Source organism: Pan paniscus, chromosome 23 (assembly GCF_029289425.2).
Source record: "Pan paniscus chromosome 23, NHGRI_mPanPan1-v2.0_pri, whole genome shotgun sequence".
NCBI classification, from domain to species: domain Eukaryota; kingdom Metazoa; phylum Chordata; class Mammalia; order Primates; family Hominidae; genus Pan; species Pan paniscus.
The window spans coordinates 35,405,206-35,430,735 of NC_085927.1; the positions used below are offsets into that span (position 1 = coordinate 35,405,206).

General features: G+C 46.3%; 1 protein-coding gene across 2 annotated transcripts in view; it reads left to right on the forward strand.

Annotated features, from left to right (window-relative positions):
- LOC100982189 (aspartate-rich protein 1-like) overlaps window positions 1-23,708 on the forward strand; it is a 38,635-nt gene extending 14,927 nt beyond the window's left edge. For both annotated transcript variants that reach the window (XM_055105456.2, XM_034948917.3), the window contains 10 exons: window positions 643-740; window positions 2,181-2,202; window positions 4,794-4,879; window positions 6,599-6,620; window positions 9,254-9,336; window positions 10,734-10,755; window positions 13,389-13,468; window positions 13,943-13,964; window positions 14,267-14,308; window positions 18,847-23,708. In XM_055105456.2, coding sequence (XP_054961431.2) covers window positions 643-740; window positions 2,181-2,202; window positions 4,794-4,879; window positions 6,599-6,620; window positions 9,254-9,336; window positions 10,734-10,755; window positions 13,389-13,468; window positions 13,943-13,964; window positions 14,267-14,308; window positions 18,847-18,851 — 482 coding nt within the window. In that variant the 3' untranslated portion in view covers window positions 18,852-23,708. The remainder of the gene's footprint in view (window positions 1-642; window positions 741-2,180; window positions 2,203-4,793; window positions 4,880-6,598; window positions 6,621-9,253; window positions 9,337-10,733; window positions 10,756-13,388; window positions 13,469-13,942; window positions 13,965-14,266; window positions 14,309-18,846) is intronic.
- The last annotated feature ends 1,822 nt before the right edge of the window (window positions 23,709-25,530 follow it).

The window sequence follows — 25,530 nt, forward strand, 5'->3', positions numbered from 1 at the left end:
TGACACAGAGCTGATGAAGCCCCTGATCACAGGGTCCCTTAAGGTTGTGTGTACACACCATGGTTCCAGAAGACTTACAAAGAGGAAATCATAACTATTTTTAATTGTAACATTTTAATATTTAATTTTTAAAATATTATCTATGAAAAAGAATTTGTGGTTAATATGAAAGAGTAATTTGGGTGAAATTGAGTCCATTTTGCTAATAAAATAGGCTTTTAATTAAGTAATAAATCCTTTAAAACAGATGCTAAATGTAATACCACCGTAATTGGATCCTAGTGTACTGACACGGTCTTGAATACATTAATAAAATGCTGTTTGTTTAGAAGAGTTTCAAAATACTTGAGAGGGAGGAAGGCACTCTTCCATTAACTCTTAGTGTGCTTTTTAGTTCCGTTTTGTCTTGACTCTTTTGTGTTGCTGCATGGTGCCTCTAGTACAAGGCCAAGGCCTCCATGTCTCATGTCTTTGCTGCTCCCCTCCTCTGCCATCCCTCTTCCACTCAGGGTAATACTCCAGAATCAACTCAGTCCATGCTATTTAATCAACCACTTCCATATACCACATCCAGCAAAGCTCCCTGAGTGACTCATAGTCACAAACAACCAGGGTGCTGATCTTTTCTCTGTGTCCTTCCAGATTCTCCTGAGGACAACCTGAGTTTAGTAAGCCCACCACGAAATGAAGATTATGACGGTGATGATGATGATGAAGATGATGATGATGATGATGCCCACGTAAGATGACCTTTCTTTGTCTTCTAAGGAAATGTTAGTTTTCTGATGTGAGAAAGAAACTCAATAGTCGAAACCCAAAGAATGGACTCAGGGAATTGAAAAACAGCAAAAGTGAGACTTTCTTTTTCCTTTCCTTGTTTTTCTCTGTCTCTCTCTCTCTTTTTCTTGCTTGCTTGCTTTCTTCTTTTCTTTGTTCTCACTTAGTCAGTGAGGCAGGAGTGCAGTGGGGAAACCTTGGCTCACTGCAATATCCATCTCCTGGCGTCAGTCAATTCTGCCTCAGCCTCCTGAGTAGCTGGGATTACAGGCATGTGTCCCAATGCCCAGCTAATTTTTGTATTATTAGTAGAGACGAAGTTTCATCATGTTGGCCAGGATGGTCTCAAACTCCTGACCTCAGGTAATCCGCCCACCTTGGCCTCCTGAAATGCTGGGATTACGGGCGTGAGCCACCAAGCCTGGCTGAAAGTGAGACGTTTAATGACAGTGTTGCAAGATCTGGTGTGTGATTGGCAGACACACCCAGAACAGTATCAACGCAATTTATTCCCTAGTGTGCAGGTCCCTTCCCTGGTTCCTCATATGCTGAGTAGTATGGGGTCACCATCTTCCTGGGTGTTGCCTATTGATTGTTGGGGAAGGGCTTTAGGTATTTTTCTAGGGTTGTCTTACTGCATTTTGTTGCAGCCCCCAATGCATTGCCATCCTAGTCAGCCCGGGGGCTCTTCAAGTATTTGACGTATGACCTAAGTAGCTGGGTAGGCTGATAAGAATAGACAAAGTGAGCTATTTTGCAGGGCAGTAAACTTTCTTCTTAGACTCAACTTCTTTGGTTCAAGTGAGGGCAACTAAGTGGGGAGGAGAGGGGGCCCAACAAGCAGGCATTGCCTATCCAAGCAGGAGCCCAGCATATCCTACTTCTTCTGTTTTTTGCTGACCTAGACCGGTTCAAGACACTTTGTGTTAAAAATGGAGCACGGTATACATTATTTCCTTCACCTGATTTCTTTCCTTCTCAATTAACTTTGATATAAAAATATAACAAGGCACATTATATACAACATACACAATTGTCTTTGTGAGGATGTAGTTCAGTGGGAGTTTCTTTTCATCTAATACATGACACACTAGGATGTTTTTAAATGATGGCGTCCATCATCAACTGTAATGCAGAGGCATTTTCCTCCACACCAGTTTTTCTCCCTGGATTAGGCATTGTGCATTTACCAATCTAAATCAACTTCAAAGATAAATTCTGTGGGAAAAGCTCTTGTCTTTTCCACAGGTGTCCTCTATGCTAGAATGTTTGGTCTTTGACCCTTGATTCAGCCACTGTTTCACAACTAGTTTTCTGAAGTGATCAAGAGACTAACAGATCTGTGTAAGGGGTGCAGCACAATTGATCTGATCCTCACAGCATCTTCTTTTGTCTCGTTGCAGATTTTACCATCACGTTTCCAGGGTATGTACCTTGAACTAACTCACTTTCTGAGAAACAAACTTGCTGGCTTTAATATACAGAAACTTTAATCTGGGTTCCTGTTAAAAATATTGGGGGTGTGGTGAGAGCAAATGATTCTGCAAGTGTATAACTATGAGCAGAGGGGCTGTAGAAATGTGTGTGAACCAGAGGACCAACCAGGAGATTTTGTGTGAGCCAGTGTGTCTTCACCTGGAGTAGAAGTGAGTGCACCTTTCACTGACTTATCCTGATGTTGGTGGTTCTAAAGAGTGAATTCTGGAGAATCTCAGCAGGGGAGAGTATGCCTTTCCAGGTAGGCAACAAGACTTCAGGTGGGATCTAATAACACAGCATTTCCAGCAACCTTCAGGCTACACCTGCTGCTTGGGAGGCTGAGGGAGGGTGTAGAAAAAGTAAATATAAGCCGAGTTTGTTCTTTTCAGAGTTTAATGTCATCATGGTGAGAAGTACTATGTTTATGGACTATTGAGTATCCTGTGTTTTTGATCACCTCTTCTTTATTATTTAAAGATGATCTTTCTGAGAACACCTGCTCTTTTCTGCCTCTGCCACTGCAAAATATCAGAGCCTTTGGTGTGGGACACAGTTCTGTCACAGGAAGTCACTTAATCCTGGAGACAGAATTCTTCTGCGATGTGCCCAGAAGCATAGGAGAAATGGATCCTCACCTTATGAACTGTTAGGTTTCATGGCAGCACATTCGTCTGTCCTTGCTGTTTACCTCTGGTATCAAGACATCTCCCTGGGCATGGAGGACAGAATGAAAATTCACTCTGGGCTCACTGCAGAAGCTCCAGTGTCTTGGAAATGGAGGGAGAGGCACAACCTTGAGCACACTGTCAGCATTCCATTTCTTCATGTGAATGAGAATATACAGTTTTACCATCATTTGTGGAAGAGGCTGTCCTTTCCCCGCTGTGTATTCTTGGCACCTTTGTTGAATATCAGCTGACTCTGTATGTGTGCATTTAATTCTGAGCTCTCTCTTCTATACCTGTGATACTTATGGGTGCCCCCACGCTAGAAGCATGCTGTCTGAATTTCTCTGTTTTTTGTAGATTTCAATCCCATGAATGTGTGTCCTCCAACAGTATTATTTTTCAACGTTATCATGGTCATTTGAGGCACATAAAAGTTAATTGCAGTCTTAGGATTATCTTTTCCATTTCTGCACAGATGGCTGTTACAAGTTTGATAGTAGTTGTTGTGAGTCTGTAGATCATTTGTGTAGTAGTGTGTGTTGGTCATGTTTAGTTTTCCTATCCATGAGTATGGGATGCCTTTCAGCTTATTTGTACCTCGTTTACTTCCTAGAATCTTTATGTTGACAGCTCATAAGGTAGATTTAACATGACTAATAAAAATTTGTGAATTTTTTTTTTTTGGATGGAGTCTTACTCTGTCATTAGACAGTGGTGCAGTACCGTGTTCTCCGCTCACTGCAACCTCTGCCTTCCGGGTTCAAGTGATTCTCCTGTCTTAGCCTCCCAAGTAACTGGGAATGCAGGCGCATGGCATTACCCCTAGCTAATTTTTTTGTGGTGCAGACATCGTTTTACCTTGTTGGCCAGAATGATCTCAATCTCTTGACTTCGTGATCTGCCTGCCTCAGCCTCCCAAAGTGCTGGGATTACATGCATGAACCACTGTGCCCGACCATATATGTGATTTTTTTTAACAATATTTTATATGTCTGAATAAATAGGCATTAAATAAAATTTTTTTGTAAGCTAGTTAACCAAAAAATCACCCTGTACTCATGGACATTTTTTCATGAATTGGTCAATTTCTATTGGTATACATTTTCTCATTTCAGTAGATCATGTATATTTGAACCTGGAAACTTATCCTCATGGCAGAAAGTGTTCAGAGTCACGTCTCTCAGTTTCGCTGGTGTAGTTAGAGCAGGCTCTCTGGGCTTGGCCTGTTTCAGTGAAGCCTGCTCTTTAGGGAATCTCCTCAGGGAGAGTGACACAGAGCTGCTGAAGCCCCTCATCACAGGGTCCTAATAGGTTTTGCGCACACACCCTGGATCCAGAAGAAGACTTAGAAATAGGAAATCATGACTATTTTTAATTGTAGCATTTTAATATTTAATTTTTAAAATGATCTTTATGAAAATGTGTGATTAATAATTTGGGTAAAATGGAATCCATTTTACCACTAAAATAGGCTTTTAATTAAGTAATAAATCCTTTAAAAGAGATACTAAATGTAATACGACCATTATTGGATCCTAGTGTACTGAGATGTTCTTGACTATGTTAAGAAAATGCTGTTTGTTTAGAAGAGTTGAAAATATTTGAGAGGGAGGAAGGCACTCTTCCATTGACCCTTAATGTGCATTTTAGTTCCATTTTGCGTTCACTCTTTTGTGTTGCTGCATCATGCCTCTACTACAAGGCCAAGGTGTCCATGTCTGGTGTCTTTGTTGCTCCCCTCTTCTGCCATCCCTCTTCCACTCATGCATGTTAATCAACCACCTCCATACACCACATCCAGCAAAGCTCCCTGAGTGACTCACAGTCACAAACAACCAGGGCACTGATCTTTCCTGTGTGTGCTTCCAGCTTCTGTTGAGGACAACCTGAGTTTAGTATGCCTACCACGAAGTGAAGATGATGACTGTGATGATGATGATGATGATGATGTTCAGGTAAGACCACCTTTCTTTGTCTTCTAAGGATATGTTGATTTTCTGATGTGAGAAACAAACTCACCAGTCCAAACTGAAAGAATGGACTCAGGGAGCTGAAACAGCAAAAGTGAGATTTTCTTTCCTTATTTTTCTTTCTTTTTTTTGAGACAGATTCTCGCTCAGTTAGCCAGGCTGGAGTGCAGTGATGCAGTCTTGGCTCAGTGCAGCCTCCATCTCCTGGGCTCAATAAATTCTCCTGCCTCAGCTTCCCGAGTAGCTGGGATTATAGGCATATGTCCCCATGCCTAGCTAATTTTTGTTTTCTTAGTAGACACGGGGTTTCACCATGTTGGCCAGGCTGGTCTCCAACTCCTGATCTTAGGTAATCAGCCCACCTTGGCCTCCTAAAGTGATGGGATTACAGGCCTGAGACACCGTGCCTGGCTGAAAGTGAGATTTTTTTTTTTTTTTTGACACAGAGTCTCGCTGTATTGCCCAGGTTGGAGTGCAGTGGCGCGATCTTGGCTCACAACAAGCTCTGCTTCCCACGTTCATGCCATTCTCCTGCGTCAGCCTCCCAAGTAGCTGGGACTACAGATACCCGCCACCACACCCGGCTAATTTTGTGTGTGTGTGTGTTTTTAGTAGAGACGGGGTTTCACCATGTTAGCCAGGATGGTCTCAATCTCCTGAACTCGTGATCCACCCGCCTCGGCCTCCCAAAGTGCTGGGATTACAGGCATGAGCCACCTCTCCCAGTCGAAAGTGAGACTTTTAATGACAGTGTTGCAAGAACCGGTGTCTGATGGGCAGACACATCCAGCAGTTCCAACAAGCAGTTTATCCCCTAGTGTGCAGGTCCCTTCCCTGGTTCCTCATATGCTGAGTAGTATGGGGTCACCATCTTCCTGGGTGTTGCCTATTGATTGTTGGGGAAGGGCTTTAGGTATTTTTCTAGGGTTGTCTTACTGCACTTTGTTGCGGCCCCCAATGCATTGCCATCCTAGTCAGCCCGGGGGCTCTTCAGGTATTTGACGTATGACCTAAGTAGCTGGGTAGGCTGATAAGAACAGACAAAGTGAGCTATTTTGCAGGGCAGTAAACTTTCTTCTTAGACTCAACTTCTTTGGTTCAAGTGAGGGCAACTAAGTGGGGAGGAGAGGGGGCCCAACAAGCAGGCATTGCCTATCCAAGCAGGAGCCCAGCATATCCTACTTCTTCTGTTTTTTGCTGACCTAGACCGGTTCAAGACACTTTGTGTTAAAAATGGAGCACGGTATACATTATTTCCTTCACCTGATTTCTTTCCTTCTCAATTAACTTTGATATAAAAATATAACAAGGCACATTATATACAACATACACAATTGTCTTTGTGAGGATGTAGTTCAGTGGGAGTTTCTTTTCATCTAATACATGACACACTAGGATGTTTTTAAATGATGGCGTCCATCATCAACTGTAATGCAGAGGCATTTTCCTCCACACCAGTTTTTCTCCCTGGATTAGGCATTGTGCATTTACCAATCTAAATCAACTTCAAAGATAAATTCTGTGGGAAAAGCTCTTGTCTTTTCCACAGGTGTCCTCTATGCTAGAATGTTTGGTCTTTGACCCTTGATTCAGCCACTGTTTCACAACTAGTTTTCTGAAGTGATCAAGAGACTAACAGATCTGTGTAAGGGGTGCAGCACAATTGATCTGATCCTCACAGCATCTTCTTTTGTCTCGTTGCAGATTTTACCATCACGTTTCCAGGGTATGTACCTTGAACTAACTCACTTTCTGAGAAACAAACTTGCTGGCTTTAATATACAGAAACTTTAATCTGGGTTCCTGTTAAAAATATTGGGGGTGTGGTGAGAGCAAATGATTCTGCAAGTGTATAACTATGAGCAGAGGGGCTGTAGAAATGTGTGTGAACCAGAGGACCAACCAGGAGATTTTGTGTGAGCCAGTGTGTCTTCACCTGGAGTAGAAGTGAGTGCACCTTTCACTGACTTATCCTGATGTTGGTGGTTCTAAAGAGTGAATTCTGGAGAATCTCAGCAGGGGAGAGTATGCCTTTCCAGGTAGGCAACAAGACTTCAGGTGGGATCTAATAACACAGCATTTCCAGCAACCTTCAGGCTACACCTGCTGCTTGGGAGGCTGAGGGAGGGTGTAGAAAAAGTAAATATAAGCCGAGTTTGTTCTTTTCAGAGTTTAATGTCATCATGGTGAGAAGTACTATGTTTATGGACTATTGAGTATCCTGTGTTTTTGATCACCTCTTCTTTATTATTTAAAGATGATCTTTCTGAGAACACCTGCTCTTTTCTGCCTCTGCCACTGCAAAATATCAGAGCCTTTGGTGTGGGACACAGTTCTGTCACAGGAAGTCACTTAATCCTGGAGACAGAATTCTTCTGCGATGTGCCCAGAAGCATAGGAGAAATGGATCCTCACCTTATGAACTGTTAGGTTTCATGGCAGCACATTCGTCTGTCCTTGCTGTTTACCTCTGGTATCAAGACATCTCCCTGGGCATGGAGGACAGAATGAAAATTCACTCTGGGCTCACTGCAGAAGCTCCAGTGTCTTGGAAATGGAGGGAGAGGCACAACCTTGAGCACACTGTCAGCATTCCATTTCTTCATGTGAATGAGAATATACAGTTTTACCATCATTTGTGGAAGAGGCTGTCCTTTCCCCGCTGTGTATTCTTGGCACCTTTGTTGAATATCAGCTGACTCTGTATGTGTGCATTTAATTCTGAGCTCTCTCTTCTATACCTGTGATACTTATGGGTGCCCCCACGCTAGAAGCATGCTGTCTGAATTTCTCTGTTTTTTGTAGATTTCAATCCCATGAATGTGTGTCCTCCAACAGTATTATTTTTCAACGTTATCATGGTCATTTGAGGCACATAAAAGTTAATTGCAGTCTTAGGATTATCTTTTCCATTTCTGCACAGATGGCTGTTGCCAGTTTGATAGCAGTTGTTGTGAGTCTGTAGATCATTTGTGTAGTATTGTGTGTTAGTCAGGTTTAGTCTTCCTATCCATGAATACAGGATACCTTTCAACTTATTTGTACCTTCTTTACTTTCTAGAATCTTTATGTTGACAGCTATTGAGTTAGATTTAACATGACTAATATAAATTTGTGATTTTTTAATTGAGATAGAGTCTCACTCTGACACCATACGGGGTGAAGTGATGTGCTCCCCACTCACAGCAACTTCCGTCTCCCAGATTCAAGTGATTCTCCTGCCTTAGCCTTCAGAGTAGCTGAGACTACAGGCATGTGCCACCACGCCCAGCTAATTTTTTATTTTTGGTAGAGACGTGGTTTTGCCATGTTGGCCGGGACAGTCTCGATCTCTTGACCTCGTGATCTTCCCACCTCGGCCTCCCAAGCTGCTGGAATAACCGGCATGAGCCACCGCGCCTGGCCGAATTTGTGATTTGTTATACCCATATTTTGTATGTCTGAATGAATAGGCATCACGTAAAATATTTTATGTAAGCTAGTTAACCAAAAATCACCCCTGTACTCATGGACATTTTCTCATGAATGTGTTCATTTCTATTGGTATACATTTTCTCATTTGAGTAATTCATGTATATTTGAACCTGGAAACTTATCCTCATGGCAGAAAGTGTTCAGAGTCACGTCTCTCAGCTTCACTGGTGTAGGTAGAGGAGGCTGTGTGAGCTTGGGCTGTTTGAATGACGCCTGATCTTTAGGGAATCTCCTCAGGGAGAGTGACACAGGAGCTGCTGAAGCCCCTGATCACAGGGTCCCAATAGGTTTTATTCACACCCTGGTTCCAGAAGACGATTTACAAAGAAGAAATCATGACTATTTTTAATTGCAGCATTTTAACACTGATTTTTTAAAATGATCTTTATGAAAAAGAATGTGTGGTTAATAGAATAGAGTAATTTGGATAAAATTGAATCCATTTTATCAATAAAATAGGCTTTTAATTAAGTAATAAATCCTTTAAAACAGATGGTAAATGTAATACCACCATAATTTAATCCTAGTGTACTGACATGGTCTGGAATATGTTGAGAAAATGCTGTTTGTTTAGAAGAGTTTCAAAACATTTGAGAGGGAGGAAGGCAGTCTTCCATTAACCCTTAGTGTGCTTTTTAGTTCAATTTTGGCTTGAGTCTTTTGTGTTGCTGCATGATGCCTCTAGTACAAGGCCAAGTTCTCCATGTCTCATGTCTGTCCATCTCCCCTCCTCTGCCATCCCTCTTCCACCCAGGGGAATAGCCCAGCATCAACTCAGTCCATGCTTGTTAATCAGTCACCTCCATACACCACATCCACCAAAGCTCCCTCGGTGACCCACAGTCACAAACAACCAGGGCACTGATCTTTCCTGTGTCCTTCCAGTTTCTGTTGAGGATAACCTGAGTTTAATATGCCTACCACGAAGTGAAGATGAGGATGGGGATGATGATGATCATGATGCCCAGGTAAGACCACCTTTGTTGTCTAAGGAAATGTTGGTTTTCTGATGTGAGAAACAAACTCACCAATCCAAACCCAAAGAATGGACTCACGGAGCTGAAAAACAGCAAAAGTGAGATATTCTTTGCTTATTATTTTTCTTTCTTTTCTTTTTTTTCTTTTTTCTTTTCTTTTTTTTTTTTTTTTGAGACAGATTCTTGCTCAGTTAGCCAGGCTGGAATGCAGTGGTGCCATGTCGGCACAGTGCAACCTTCATCTCCTGGCCTCAATCAGTTCTCTCTGCCTCCCGAGTAGCTGGGATTACAGGCATGTGTCTCCATGTCCAGCTAATTTTTATATTCTTTGTAGAGATGGGGTTTTACCATGTTGACCAGGCTGATCTTGAACTCCTGACCTTTGGTAATCCGCCCACCTCAGCCTCCAGAAGTACTGGGATTACAAGGATGAACCACTGCACCTGGCCAAAAGTGAGACTTTTAATGACAGTATTGCAAGATCTGGTGTCTGATGGGCAGACACACCCAGCACTTTATCCCCTAGTGTGCAGGTCCCGCCCCTGCTTCCTCATACGCTGAGTACTATGGGGTCACAATCTTCCTGGGTGTTGCCTACTGATTTTTGGGGAGAGGCTTTAGGCATTTTTCTAGGGTTGTCACTGCATTTTTTTGTAGCCCACAATGCATTGCCATCCTACTCAGCTCAGGGGCTCTTCAAGCATTTCATTTATGACCTAAGTAGCTGGGCAGCCTGATTAGAACAGACAAAGTGAGCAGTTTGTAGGCTAGTAAACTTTCATCTTTGACTCATCTTCTTTGGTTGAAGTGAGCGCAACTCGGTGGGGAGGAGGGGCGACCAAGAAGCAGGCATTGCCCATCTGAGCAGGAGCCTAGTATTTCTTCTGTACTTTGCTGACCTAAACCGGTTCAAGGCACTTTCTCTTAAAAATGGACCACTGTATACGTTTTTAAAATTTCTTTCCCTCTCAATTGATTTTGATATAAAAATATGACATGACACACTATGTACAACATACACAACTCTCTTTGTGAGGATGGAGTTCAGTGGAGTTTCTTTTCATCTAATACATGACACACTAGGATGTTTTTAAATGACAGCATCCATCATCAACTGCAATGCAGAGGCATTTTCCTCCACACCAGTTTTCCTCCTTGGATTAGGCATTGTGCATTTACCAACCTAAACCTCAAAGATAAATTCTGTGGGAAAAGCTCTTGTCTTTTCCACTGGTGTCCTCTCTGCTAGAATGTTTGGTCTTTGACCCTTGACTCAACCACTGTTTCACAACTAGTTTTGTGAAGTGATCAAGAGACTAACAGATCTGTGTAAGGGGTGCAGCACAATTGATCTGATCCTTATAGTATCTTCTCTTGTCTCATTGCAGATTTTACCATCACCTATCCAGGGTACGTACCTTGAACTAACTCATTTTCTGAGAAATAAACTTGCTGGCTTTAATATATAGAAACCTTAATCTGGGTTCTTGTTAAAAAGTATTAGGGGGTGTGGTGAGAGCAAATTATTTCCCAAGTGTATCACTATGAGCAGAGGGGCTGTAGAAATGTGTGTGAACCCAGAGGACCAACCAGGAGATGTTGTGTGAGCCAGTGTGTCTTCACCTGGAGTAGGAGAAGTGAGTGCACCTCTCACTGACTTATCCTGATGTTGGTGGTTCTAAAGAGTGAATTCTGGAGAATCTCAGCAGGGGAGAGTATGCCTTTCCAGGTAGGCAACAAGACTTCAGGTGGGATCTAATAAAACAGCATTTCCAGCAACCTTCACCTTATACCTGCTGCTTGGGAGGCTGAGGGAGGGTGTAGAAAGAGAAAAAGGAAAAGTAAATATAAGCCGAGTTTGTTCTTTTCAGAGTTTAATGTCTTCATGGTGAGAAGTACTATGTTTTTAAGTAACCTGTGTTTTTGATCACCTCTTCTTTATTATTTAAAGATGACTTTTCTGAGAACACCTGCTCTTTTCTGCCTGTGCCACTGCAAAATGTCAGAGCCTTTGGTTTGGGACTCAGTTCTGACACAGGCAGTTACTTAATCCTGGAGACAGAATTCTTCTGCAGTGTGCCCAGATGCACAGGAAAAATGGATCCTCACCTTATGAACTGTTAGGTTTTATGGCAGCACAGCCATTTCTGTGTCCTTGCTGTTTACCTCTGGTATCAAGAGCTCTTCCTGGGCATAGAGGACAGAATGAAAATTCACTCTGGGCTCACTGCAAAAGCTCCAGTGTCTTGGAATTAGGAGAAGCACAACCTTGAGCACACTGTCAGCATTCCATTTCTTCATTTGAATGAGAATATGCAGTTTTACCATCATTTGTGGAAGAGGCTTTCCTTTCCCCATTGTGTATTCTTGGCACCTTTGTTGAAGATCAGTTGACTCTGTATGTGTGCATTTAATTCTGGGCTCTCTATTCTATACCTGTGATACTTAATGGGTGCCCCCACGCTAGAAGCATGCTGTCTGAATTTCTCTGTTTTTTGTAGATGTCAATCTCATGAATGTGTGTCCTCCAACACTATTCTTTTGCAACGTTACTATGGTTATTTGAGGCACACAAAAGTTCATTAAAGTCTTAGGATTAACTTTTCCATTTTTGCACAGATGGCTGTTACGAGTTTGATAGTAGTTGTGAGTCTGTAGATCATGTGTGTAGTAGTGTGTGTTAGTCATGTTTAGTCTTCCTATCCATGAATACGGGATGCCGTTCAACTTATTTGCACCTTTAGTTTCTAGAATCTTTATGTTGACAGCTCATAAGGTAGATTTAACATGAGTAATAAAAATTAGTGATTTTTTTTTTTTGGACGGAGTCTTACTCTGTCATTAGACAGGGTTGCAGTAATGTGATGTTCGCTCATTGCAACCTCCGCATTGTTTGTTCAACTGATTCTCCTGCCTTAGCCTCCCGAGTAGCTGGGACTACAGGCGCGTGCCATCACCCCCAGCTAATTTTTTTTATTTTTAATAGAGACATGGTTTTTACTGTGTTGGCCAGAATGATCTCGATGTCTTGACCTCGTGATCTGACCCCCTCAGCCTCCCAAAGTGCTGGAATAACAGGCATGAGCCACCATGCCCAGGCAAATTTGTGATTTTTTTATAGCAATATTTTGTTTATCTGACTGAATAGGGATGAAATAAAAATTTTTTATAAGCTAGTTAAGCAAAAAATCACCCCCGTACTCATGGAAATTTTTTCCTGTTGATTTTTATTGTTATACATTTCCTCATTTCAGTAGATAATGTATATTTGAACCTGGAAACTTATCCTCATGGCAGAAAGTGTTCAGAGTCACATCTCTCAGCTTCACTGGTGTAGGTAGAGGAGGCTCTGTGAGTTTGACCTGTTTGAATGAAGCCTGATCTTTAGGGAATCTCCTCAGGGAGAGTGACACAGAGCTACTGAAGCCCCTGATCACAGGGGCCCAGTAGGTTTTGTGCACACACCCTGGTTCCAGAAGAAGACTTATAAAGGGGAAATCATGACTATTTTTAATTGTAGTATTTTAATATTTAATTTTTAAAATGATTTCTATGAAAAAAATGTGTGCTTTATAGAATAATTTGGGTAAAATTGAGTCCATTTCATTGATAAAATAGGCTTTTAATCAAATAACAATTTTTTTAAACAGATGCTAAATGAAGTACTATCATAATTGGATCCCAGTGTACTGACACGGTGTTGAATATGTTAAGAAAATGCTGTTTGTTTAGACGACTTTTAAAACATTGGAGAGGGAGGAAGGCACTCTTCCATTAACCCTTACTGTGCATTTTAGTTCCATTTTGGGTTGAATGTTTTGTGTTGCTGCATGATGCCTCTAGTACAAGGCCAAGATCTCCGTGTCTCATCTTTCCTGCTCCCCTTTTCTGCCAACCCTCTTCCACTCAGGGGAATAGCCCAGCATCCACTCAGTTTAGGCTTGTTAATCAACCGCCTCCATTCAGCACATCCAGCAAAGCTCCCTGAGTGACTCACAGTCTCAAACAACCAGGGCACTGATCTTTCTTCTGTGTCCTTCCAGCTTGGCCGGAGGACCGCCTGTTTTTAAGATGCTCACCACAATACAAAGATGAAGATGATAATGATGATGTTCATGCCCATGTAAGACGCCCCTTTTCTTGTCTTCTATAGCAATGTTGCTTTCCTGATTCCTTTACTTCTCAATTAATTTTGATATGAAAATCTGGCAATGCACATTATGTACACTGTACACTATTCTCTTTGTGGGACTGGAATTCCGTAGGAGTGTCTTCCCAACTTATATGTGGTCCACTAGGGTGCTTTTAAATGACAGCATCCATTATCAACTGGAATACTGAGGGATTTTCCACAACAACAGTTTTCCTCCTTGAATTAAGCATTGTGCATTTGCATATAAAATTAAAGATAAATTCTACAAATAGAGGTCTTGTTTTTCTATAGCTATCCTGTGTGCTAGTCTTTGGGGGACTTTGACCTATGGCTCAATCACTATACTGCCTTCTGTTTTTTTATCGTTGTCCAGAGAATAACAGATCTGTGTGAAGCGCACAGCAGAATCTGATTTTCATAATGTTTTCTTTTATATAATTGCAGATAACAGCTCGGATAGAAAGTGGTATGTACTATGAAATAACTCACTTCCTGAGGGAAAAACTTGATAGCTTCAGTGTATAGAAACCTGATTCTGGGGTCCTGCTGGGAAAGAGGCTTGGGGTTCTCGTGAAAGTGATTCTGCCAGTATAGAACTCTGGCCTGAGAAGCTGTAGGAAGGTTTGTCGACCCAGAAGAAAGATTAGGGGATCATGTATGAAGCAGCATGGAGTGGGAGACTAGCTCATCACTCAGCTTCAGCTAAAGTAGGAGGAGTGGGTGAGTCACTCTCTCTAATGACTTATCTTGGTGTTTTTGTTTCTAAAGACTTGACGCTGGAGAGTCTAAGTGATGAGGAGATTCATCCAGGTAGGGAACTACGTGCCAGCAAAAACCCAATGGGAAAAGGTTCCCAGGAGCCTCCAGGTTATCCCTGTTGCTTGTGAGGAGGGGCTGAAGGAGGGGGTATGAAAAGAGAAAGAAAATGGAAATATGTGTGAGGTCTGGCTTGTTGTTTTCAGAGTTTCTTGGCATCATGGTGAACTGTCTCTATGGGCTATGAGGGTGCTGCGTTCATGAGAGATTATCTTTGCAGTGCACCTGCTCTTTTCTGCCCTGTGGAACATCATAGCCTTTGGTTTGGATTAGTCAACACTCCTTGGGAGTGGGCACAAGGGGTATAGGCTTAAGCACTGGGTGTCATCTGTGATGAAGGGAATCTGGGGGACACAACTCTCTTACAGGCATTTCCTGGAACCTAGAGAAACAGTCCTTGTGCTGTGTGCCAAGGGGAAATCGAGAATCACCCTCTGAACTTTCAGGACTTGTTAGTGCACATTCATGTTTCTGTCCTCACTGTGCACTCCTGGTTTAAAGGGATCTCCCGGAGTGGATGGTGGGGTGAATATTCACTCTGGGGTCACTGGTAAAACTCCAGTCTCCTTTGAGGGGAGGAGAAAAGTTTGACCTTGAGCACTTTTCCAGCCTCCACTGCCCAACCCAATCACAGATTCTGAGATGTGGCTTCTTTCTCCCAGTTCTCTAATTTTTTGGGAAGCCAAAAGTTCCTTCCCACAAAAGATAGTATCACACTATTTCCTGTCTTCAAAAATTTGGCTTTGGTTTTGTTCTCTAAGTTGCTATTCATCACTTAAGTTCTAGACTTTTTTTTTTTTTTTTTTTTTTTTTTTTTTTTTTTTTTTTGAGATGGAGTCTCGCTCTGTCACCCAGGCTGGAGTGCAGTGGTGTGGTCTCGGCTCACTGTAAGCTCCGCCTCCCGGGTTCACGCCATTCTCCTGCCTCAGCCTCCCGAGTAGTGGGGACTACAGGCGTCCACCACCATGCCTGGCTAATTTTTTGTATTTTTGGTAGAGACAGGGTTTCACCATGTTGGCCAGGCTAGTCAGGAACTCCTCAGCTCAGGCGATCTGCCCGCCTCAGCCTCCCAAAGTGCTTGGATTATAGGCATGTATCACCATGCCTGGCCAGGGTTATTTTTAATGTAATTGTGGCTATCTCAAGTAATGGTGCTTTGAGTATTTTTGTCAGTGGTTTTGGAATAACACCAGCACTCACTTTTGTGGAGTAGACTGTTAGAAGGGGGCATATCTTTCATTGTTATAAATAATGCCAAACTTTTTCCAAAATGATGACACCAATTCATGCTCCTGTAACAGCATATGTGAGTAGCCGTTTCTCCAAATCCTCACGGACTCTTAGTTTTATCTCTTTCTAAAAATTCCATCACTGCGGTTAGTCTTTCATTTGTATAACATATTACTTAAAATGTTCACCAAAAAGAAATGTTGTTTTACTGTAATGACGCAGCGCAGTAGGTTTGTTTACACCCGCCTCACCACAGACACGTAAGTAATGCACCGCGCCGACCTTCCAACAGGTACGACTTTACTGGGGAAAAGGAAATTTTCAGCTTTGTTATAATCTTACAGGACCACTGTCATACATGTGTTCTGTCATTGACCAAAATGTCATTCTGCTACGTATGGCTGTAGTTAATAAGCAGGTGCAAGGTGGGCGGATCACGAGGTCAGGAAATCAAGACCATCGTGGCTCACACAGTGAAACCCCGTCTCTACTAAAAATACAAAACAGCCGGGCGTGGTGGCGGGTGCCTGTAGTCCCAGCTACTTGGGAGGCTGAGGCAGGAGAATGGCGTGAACCTGGGAGGCGGAGTTTGCAGTGAGCTGAGATCATGCCCACTGCACTCTAACCTGGGCGATAGAGTGAGATTCCATCTCAAAAAAAAAAAAAAAAAGAATGAAAATAAGAACAGCTATAAATTGGGTATGTGGGCACTTCTGTATGTTGCCTCCTTCAAGTGTCACAATCATTTTGAGACAGAATTAGTTTTGTTATAGTCATTATATAGATGGGGAATGTGGGTCTCAGTTAAGTAAATTACTCAGGAGACACGCCAAGAGCTGGATCTCTTTAACGCCAAAGGTTATTCTATAAACTAACGTGCTACACCGCCTGTACTGGCAAAATAGAATTACCATAAAATGAAATTTGCTTCCACAGCTGGGCATGTGAGCTCAGTGAGGCTGGTGTTACCCATTGCTCCATGGGTCAGAAATTGGTCTTGCTGAAGCTTGCAAGGAGAAGCTCTTGGCTTAGGGAGTGAAAAGTTACTGACAGGTTATATGAGTGCAGTTGAAGGATTATGCGTCCATAGAGCATGTGGTGGAATGAGAACAGAGAGAATCAAAGAAAATCACCCAGAGCAAGACTCTATCTCAAAAAAAAAAAAAAATTGCCCATCTAATAGGTTAAAAATTAGATACAGTCAACCACACTGGGTCTTACTATGTAAAAAAAAAAAAAACAGAGTGCTTTTAGACAGTGATAGGAAAGAAAAAAAAAATTAAAATAGTTGATGTGTTCTATGTGGGACTGTGGAATAAACTGCTTTTAAATAGAGTTTTGTATGAAGTTCTTTAGGCAATAAGTAAAAATGGAAGGGAAACCTAACAGCAGAGAGCAGCCAGGACCACAGTTGCCTGTGGATGCAGAGACTGTGGTGGAGCCTGGAATGCACCAAAGACCACGAGTCCCCGCGGGCAGTCAGTTCAGTGACAGCATTGCTAATTATCTGATCGGCAGGCACCCCAGTAGCACATGGAGAGATCAGGGAGGCCTGAGATGAGTCCGGGCCATGGAAGGTCTCCAGTGAGGGGATCTTGGAAGATGTGAAAAGCATCCTGGAGGGGGAGGTAGCCCTGCAGCTTAGCGGTCCAGTTTCCTTCACTGGTCTTACTTGGTATGGCATAGAGGTGCTCACACAGCAGCCCCCAGTATCCTCCCACTTCCCTAAAGGCTTAAACACACCACGATGTGTATCAGTTTCTTAAAGAGCACAATAGCACATTACTGAACAACCAAAATTGCAGAGAAGTGACCTCATTTCCTGGAAATGTTTCAGGGAGGGGGAGGTGGTGAGGCTCCACTGGGGAAAGCCTCATGACCAAAGAAAGATGAGGCCTGAGGACTGGTGGTTGGGCTCAGCCACATGGAGACCACGTCATGCCCTACAAGAGCCATCTGGTGGTTTGGTGCTGGGCAGGGGAGAGGGCCAGGGCCACAGAGCCTGTGCAGGGATTCAGAACCAGAGGGCTCCTCAGAACGGGCATAGGAGATCGTTCGTAAGGACCTGTCCCAGTCCGGTGAGGGCATGAGGGGTAGGGAGGGAGGAAAGCAGCCCCACATAGGAGGATGCCCAGGGAGGGGAAGCAGGTCTTGGGAGAGCTAGGTTTCAGTCCAAGCAAGAAAGGAAAGAATGTTCCAGGGAGGGCCTCCAGAGGGCTTGGAAAAAAGGTTTCAGCAGATGAGGTCAGAAAAGGAGTATTCAGGGCCTTGAGGGGGAAGTGAGCTGAGCTTCTTGCAGCCCCTGATGCAAACAGGGATGAAGAACATAATGAGATTAGTCCTGAATCTGAGGCAGAGAGTGGTGAGGAGGCTGTGAGTTTGGGGAAGGGAGGGAAGGGCCTGGCTGGGAGAAGGCAGGGTTCTGGGCCCTCTACAGTCCTGCCAGGGAAGGTCAGAGCCCAGAGAGGCCCAGGGCTCCCTCCTGACACCTGCACAAACAGGTGTACCCCTGGTCAGGGGATGCTCTGTAGACTGCTGTGGAGTGAGGGAGCAGCTTTTCCTGGGCACAAGACCCCAGGCACCTGCAGGATGCAGGGCTCCAGGCTCCCTCAGATGCCTGCTGATGGGTCTCCTCTGAGGGGCCGTAAACTGGCTTCCTGGGTACCCACAATGTACAAGGCACTTATTTTCAGTATGATGCCCCCGGCACTGCCAAAATCATACCCATTTATGATAGGCACAATTACTCGCCCCACTTTAGAGCTAGTGAAACTGAGGCACTGAGCAGTTAATCAGCTTGCCTCAGGCTGCATAGATAAACAGTCAGTGTAGAGCTGGGGTCTCAACACAGCAGCCTCCCTCCATAGTGTGGGCTCATAGCCACTGGCTGTCGCACTGCCCTTGTCCAGCCTCGGCTGTCTGGGGTGGCAGTTTGTGCCTCTGGGCTACAGTTGAATGACCAGTTGCCTCTTCCAGGCTGGCTCCCATACCTCTCCCGGAAGCAGTTTCTTAAATCCCAGAAGCTGATAACGGTAAATAGGCCTTGGAGAATGGAGGCAAGGGTGTGGTGCTCAGGACTTCTAGGTCCCAACATAGGCTGTGTTCCTGGCCGTCCCCTTGTAACAGAGGCACCTCTGTCCCTGGCTGATGAGTTTCCACATCTGTAATTTCTCCTCAGCCTGGACTGCAGAGGCGGGAGCCCAGGAGATGCTGGCGTGGAGGCTGCTTAGTGGGATGATGTCATAGTGCACAAAGCTGGGAGTCTGCTGTCACTGAAAAGGGATTGTCTCTTCTTCATCCAGGGTGAAGCCCTTCTGTGGAGCTGACCAGGGTGCTGACCCAAAGGGCAGGCCAGCGCGTGCTGCAGGACGCCCAGCTTTGCCCTGGAGGTCTCAATCCTCTCTACATTCTGAGGAAAACTCTTGGCCCCAGCAGAGAGCAAAAGTCCAAGGCCGCCTCCCACCCACCGCCAGCACTGGGTTTGGCCTGTACCATCCAGGACCCAGTGCTTCTGGGCCTGGCATTTCTCCTTTGGCAAAAGAGTGAGAAGAGACGTGACTGTGCTCCATGAGCAGAAAGTGCCATTCCAACTTGAAATAAAGAGACTGAGCGCATTTATTCAGGTGCAGAGGTGGCTGATCAGGTCTGACCCAATGAGGGGCTCAGGGTTTCCACTCAATGACATGAATGGCGATCTGGGTCACCTTCTATAAGGCCTCGCCCTCATAAGCCTTGCTGTCAGAGTCCTCCTCCAGGACACGGAAGGTGTGCATATGGGCCTGCAGGACCTTGCAGCCCTCAGGGGCCTCTGGCAGCATGGTGAGGGCCTTGGTGGCCTTCAGGCACACCCTGCCCATGGGTGAGTGTAGCAGCTTCAGTAGCAGGCTGATGGCTTGTGCGTCCAGGGCCACATACTTCTTGGCAGGCCACCAACACGGAATTTCTAACAGCTTGTGGGGGCCTCTTCTCACCCCCTCTCACCCTAGCCCTCTTTTGACCTTGGTGCCTGCAGAGTCTCAAAGGGAGGTGCCACCCTGTCCTGCTGCTGCAGGGATTCCCTGATTCATTCATGCAGCGAGATGCTGAGGCAAGAGCTGGGTTTCCCCACCTCAGCAGTCTTTTGGGCCAGGTAATTCTCAACTTGGGGCCAAAGCTCCCCTGCTGTGACCTTTGGGTCTGGAGCAGCAAACAGAGCAAAGCCTTGTCCTCAGGAGCTCCCCTTGGGGATGACACAGAAAGTGATGGCAAGGATGGTGGTCACAGTGGACACAGGAGGATGCGGGGAGGCTGCAGTTGCAGAGAGAGAGAGTTCTTTCCTGGAAAGCCACTCTCCTGATCCCATGGAAAGGGACCTCTGTGCAAACCTAAGAAGGATGGGGCTGGGATGGGGCCTGGGAACATGCATTTCCACAGACCACCCAGGGTCTGGTTCAGGGGCCACACTTGGAGAAATACTCACCCGGGCCTCTAATGAGACTCTCAGAAGAAAGAGAAACCTGGACTTAGGGAAGGCAAGAGGCCCCCCCCCCCACCCCCGCCAGCAAAGGGACATGGCCACGGCCAAGGCAGGGACTCTGGGGGTCGGTGACTGGCCCATCCTCACAATGAGGGTCCCAGTGTGGGAACACTCCCCAACCACTGCAAGCTCTGAGTCTTTGTGCTCCCCCAGTTTTGAGGCCAGGATGTAGACTGTGATCCTATGTGACCTGGACTGAGACACAAGACACTGTGCCTCCGTTTCCTCACCTGTGAAGGCAGACATCGCCTCCCTGGAGGGTTGTCTAAATGTGAGGTTTGGAGACAATGCCTGGCACACAGGACACACTCAGTGACCGCTGGGTGTCAGGATCGTCACCAGTGCTTCTCCTGGTCTCGCCTTCCTCATGGGGAGGAGGTGCCAGACCCTCTCCTGCATCCTCCTGCAGGCAGGAGACAGCGGGTCCAGGACAAGCTCCCGGAGCTGCTCCTCCCTCTGCAGCTTCCACATCAGTGAGCGGATCAGACCCTTGCTGATGACATCGTGGGTCCCTGCACGACTGGAAAGGGCACTGAGGGTGGACCGGCCACACCCCCTCCCATGCTGGTTGGCCTGCAGGGCGCAGGAAGGATTTTGCAGAGCAACTTGGTGGGTTTGACAAGAGAACTTGTAAGTTCCCCATCACCCCACGAAGCTGCCTGGCCAGGGGCCTGAGAAGCCAGCAGGAGGCTGTGGGTGACAGCCATGTCAGGGGCTGAGTGAGAGGGCAGGCGCAGAGGACCCAGGGAGGGCCAGCCTTTGGTCGTTGGCATCTCGGGGCATCTGCCATAGCAGGGCACAGTGGCCTGAGAGGCAGCAGCCAGCCCTGGGAGATCCCGCACCTCACTGCTGTGGGGCCCAGGCACACCAGGAGACCCTCTGCTCTTCCCTACAACTGCCCCAGAGTAGGGGAGCCAAGAAAGCCCCCCCTTCCCACCCGAAATATTTCAAAGGAGTTGGAGACTCACGCCTGGTCAGAGCAGCCCTTGAGAAGAGCTTGGGTTCGACTCTGAGATGGAAGACCTAGAGTGGAGGCCAGTGTCTCACACACCAAAAAGAGCTGCGCCCCAACCAACGCCAGCGGGAAGCCATAGGCTCTGGCCAAGGGGTCTTGAAGGGACCTGGGGCTCTATGGGAAGGGGGGCATCACATGGCACAGCTGGGGTGCAGGTACTGGGAGAAGTACAATGAGGCAAGGCTCCCCCATAAACAGGCCCCACCTGGCTCCTCCCAGTTGGAGCTGGAAGCCTGGGAGGGAAGTTGTCGGTCCAGGCCCAAAAGCCTGTGGGGCAGGTAAGGGGTGAGAGATTTTATGGAATGTAGAGGCCTCTGGAGGAGACAAGCCAGAGGGTTGAGGAGGAACATCAACCCCTAGAGGGGCCTGGGCAGACACTAGCTTTCACTAAAGGGTTACTATTTTGTCCATCATGAACTTGTTTGAATTAAATTTTCTTTTTTTTTTTTTTTTTTGAGGTGGGGTCTCACTCTGTCACCCAGGTGGGAGTGCAGTGGCGTGAACTCAGCTCACTGTAACCTCCACCTCCCAGGTTCAAGCAGTTCTCCTAATTAGCCCGTGCCCGGCCTAATTTTTATTTTTAAATATCATATTAAAATATTATTTACCTTGATTCCTGAGATTTCTGGCCCCTCTTAAATTTGGCACCAAGGCCAGCATCTCACTGGCCTCCCCCCAGTCCTCTGGATAGGGCAGGAATGGAGGCAGGGGCGGGAATGGAGGCAGGGGCGGGAATGGAGGCAGGGGCGGGAATGGAGGCAGGGGCGGGAATGGAGGCAGGGGCAGGAATGGAGGCAAGGGCAGGATGTCCACAGAGGATGGCGGCCGCTGTCCCCACAGGGCACCCAGGCTCCTCCTTTCTCCCTTCCTCTCTCCCTCCTCCTCCCACTACGTATGTGCCACCTCCACACCCTTTCCCCCACTGGGCAGGGGCCACCTCCCCGAGCACCAGGTGGTGGGCTCCAGCTGATGTTGTGGGGGCCTTCCCTGGGGTCTCTGGGTCACTATACCTCAGCCAGGGTCACCTCCTAGGACTGACCCCTAGGAAAGCCAAGACCACACGGTGCTGGTGCCTCTGAGGGAAAGGCCCTGGGGAGGGCCTGTTGGGGGGACATGGTGCAGCACCTCTCCTTGTGTGACCCCAGTCCTTGCCCTCTGTGTGTGGTGAGAGGTCCCCAAAGCACTGAGCATCTGGGTTCATTTACAACCTTCTGGGTCACAATGGCCTGTTCATCACTGGTGAACTTTATACCCCAGGTGATAATCATTTCAGGGACAGAACCTCCATCTCAGTGGCCTCATAGTCAGGTCTTGCTGTGATCCCCATTGTACAAATAGGGATAGAAGCCAGAGAGGTGAGGCGACCCGCCCAACTCACTCAGCTCATATCGCAGAGCTGGCAGAGTTCATGAGTACCTTGGACAGTTGCACCAAATGCAGTGGACTGGAACAACTAGATCAAGATGTCATTTCACAGAAATAAAGGGAAGGCCATGTACTTTATTCCAAATATCAACTCTGAAAGGAACCAGGTAATAAAGATAGTGTCAGCTTAGCAGCACTAGTGATTGAGAAAGTCATAGGGCTTTAGTTAGTCCAACTCCAGCTCTTCCCTGTCCCTGTCCCCTGAGCTGATGGAGCTGACATGTGCACCTCTGCAGCCTCAGTTTCCCCTTCTGCAAAGTGAGGTTTCTGATTGGTGAGGGCCTTGCAGCCTGATGCCCTACCCCTGCAGTGGCCGTGGTGAGGGCTTCCACGAGGAAAGCTGACCCTGTGCAACACCAGCAGTCCAGCAGTCCCCCTGTCAGGGGAGGGTTAAAACTACTGGGTGCCAGGCTGGGACTGGCGTCTCAGTGTCCTGCAGGGACTTCTAGGCAAGGAGTCCCCATCAGGGTTAGGCTTTGTGCCAGGGCTGAGGTCCTGGAGGAACCAGACTTACCCCAACTCAAGCCCACAAAAGGAGGGTGTCATGTGAGGTGATAGCCTTATGCAGTGTGATGCTTGCAGGACAGAGACTGGGACAGGGAAAGCCCGAGGGGTCTCCACAGAGGATGAGTGACAGGTGCAGGGGACTCCCAGGCATAGAGCCTCTAGAAGCTCCAGGTGGCCCACAGGGCTGGAGCAAGTGAGTCCTGGGGCCAAGGTGGTCTGAGAGCAGGCTAGACAGGTGCCAGGCCCAGACCCAGAGAACTCATCCCTGGAGGACAGACTCATCTGGGGAGTCCTAGAGGCTGTTTGCAGGGAATCAACGAGACCAGAGTTGGATGGGTGGGCAGGGGTGTGAATCCAGAACTAGAGACACCCCATGGAGGGTATTGTGGTGACCCAGGCAGTTTGACTGATATGAGGACAGATTCAGGAGAAGGGGGAACAGGAGAGGGAGGAGCAAGGACAGCCCTGGGCGTTTTTGATGAACAGTTAACACTGTGATCATGTCAGCACATCCTGTATTTTAAACAAAATGCCCAAAGGAAGTGGTGGTCTGCAAAGCATACCCAGAAGGCAGCAAGGGCTTGGCTTCGTCTCCCCCAAGGCCATCCACTCATCGACTTGCTCATAAAGGCTTACTAGGGGCCAGGCTGGGGGACACAGGGAGGGTGGGCCTAACGGAGGGGGACTGTGCAGTCAGGAGGACAGATCATGGCCCATTTTTGGAGCAATAAAGGGGGAGGGGGTCCCCCCTCTGCAGTGGAGGGATGCCAATACTGGTCTCACAGATCAAGCCGCACTGGCTGGTGATGGGCGCCCCTCAAAGGCAGCAGTGCCAGTGGAGAGGAGACCAAGGGCTGTGGCGGGGAGCTGCTGGGGGACACGGAGGGAGAGGCTGACAGACCACAGGGCCCTTGTGGCCCGCCTTTATCCTCAGATCCAGAAGGAGTCTTCGGAGGGATTTGGGTAGGAGACTGATCATCAGACTTGTGTGCTTCTGATGAGAGGCTGGTGTAGACCAGATTAGAGGAGGGAGGCCCAGGGCGGAGAGTGGGGGTAGCCAGGTCCGGGGGAGGTGAGGAACCTGGAGGAGGCACAGGCTTAAGCCACCCAGGGGCCCAGATTGCTGCGAAATGGGAGGGTGAAGCTGAATTGGGGGCACCAGAGGTTGATGGGGAGTAGCAGGCATTCTCGGGGGCTGCCTGAGGGAGACTGGATTTCAGAAACATGTATGAAAATCATAAAAATGTACATGCCTTTTAATCAAGTCATTCCACTTCGAGAAATTTGTTTTGGGGGGATAAAACTTCAGCTAAAAATTCTTAATGTGTGGGAGGCTGAGGTAGGAGAATCGCTTGAACCTGGGAGGCGGAGATTGCAGTGAGCCAAGATTGTGCCACTGCACTCCAGCCTGGGCGACAGAGCGAGACTGTCTCAAAAAAAAAAAAAAAAAGTAAATGTGTTCATGGAGGGAAAAGTGGAAACAGCCTTAATGTCAAACAGTAGGGGGAGGTAAAATAAACTGTTACATCCATGGTAGGGAACATTAAACACTTAAGATAAATATGTTTTTGACAACTGTAATGACATAATAAACATTTAAAAACATTTAAACATTTGAAACATTTCTACTTTATGGTAAAGTTTACTCTTTTTGGTGTAGCTAATAAAACCTAGTATAATTTTTAAAAAATCATTGACTCATGTAACTATCACAATTGAAATACAGAATATTTCCACCCCCCCCAAATTTCTCTAAGCACCCCTTTTTTAGAGACACAGTCTCACTCTGTCACCCAGGCTGGTGTGCAGAGGTGAATTTCAGCTCACTGCAACCTCCGCCTCCTGGATTCAAGTGATTCTCTTGCCTCAGCCTCTCAAGTAGCTGGAATTACAAGTGTGGTCACCACACCCGGGTAATTTTTGTATTTTTAGTAGAGACAGGGTTTCGCCATGTTGACCAGGCTGGTCTCAAATTCCTGGCCCCTGTTCTTAGCCCTTATGTTCCTTTTATAGTCAAACCCTTTTTGTACCCCAACCATGGCAACCACTGATCTCTTTCTGACCCTATACTTTTGCTTTTTACAGAATATCATAGAAATGCAAACATTAAGGATGTGACCGTTTTTTAAATTAAACTTTTTATTTTGAGATAATTGTAGCTTTTCATGCAGTTGTGAGGAATAATACAGAGGGATCCTAGGTACTCCGGCCAGTTGCCTCAAGGGTAGCACCTTGCAGCTACAGTAACAGATCACAGCCAGGAGATTGACATTGATACAGCAAGAACAGAAGGGTTCCCTCCCAAACATCCCTCATGTTGCCCTTTTACAGGAACACTCATTTCCCACTGTCCCAAACCCCTCCTTAGCCCGTGGCAACTACTAATTTGGTCTCCACTTGTATAATTTTGTTATTTCAAGAATGTTCTGCACATGGAATCATACAGTATGTGACTTCTGGAGACTGGCTTTCTCCCACTCAGCATGGTTTTCTGGGTGTTCCTCCAGGTGGCTCGGTTGCAAC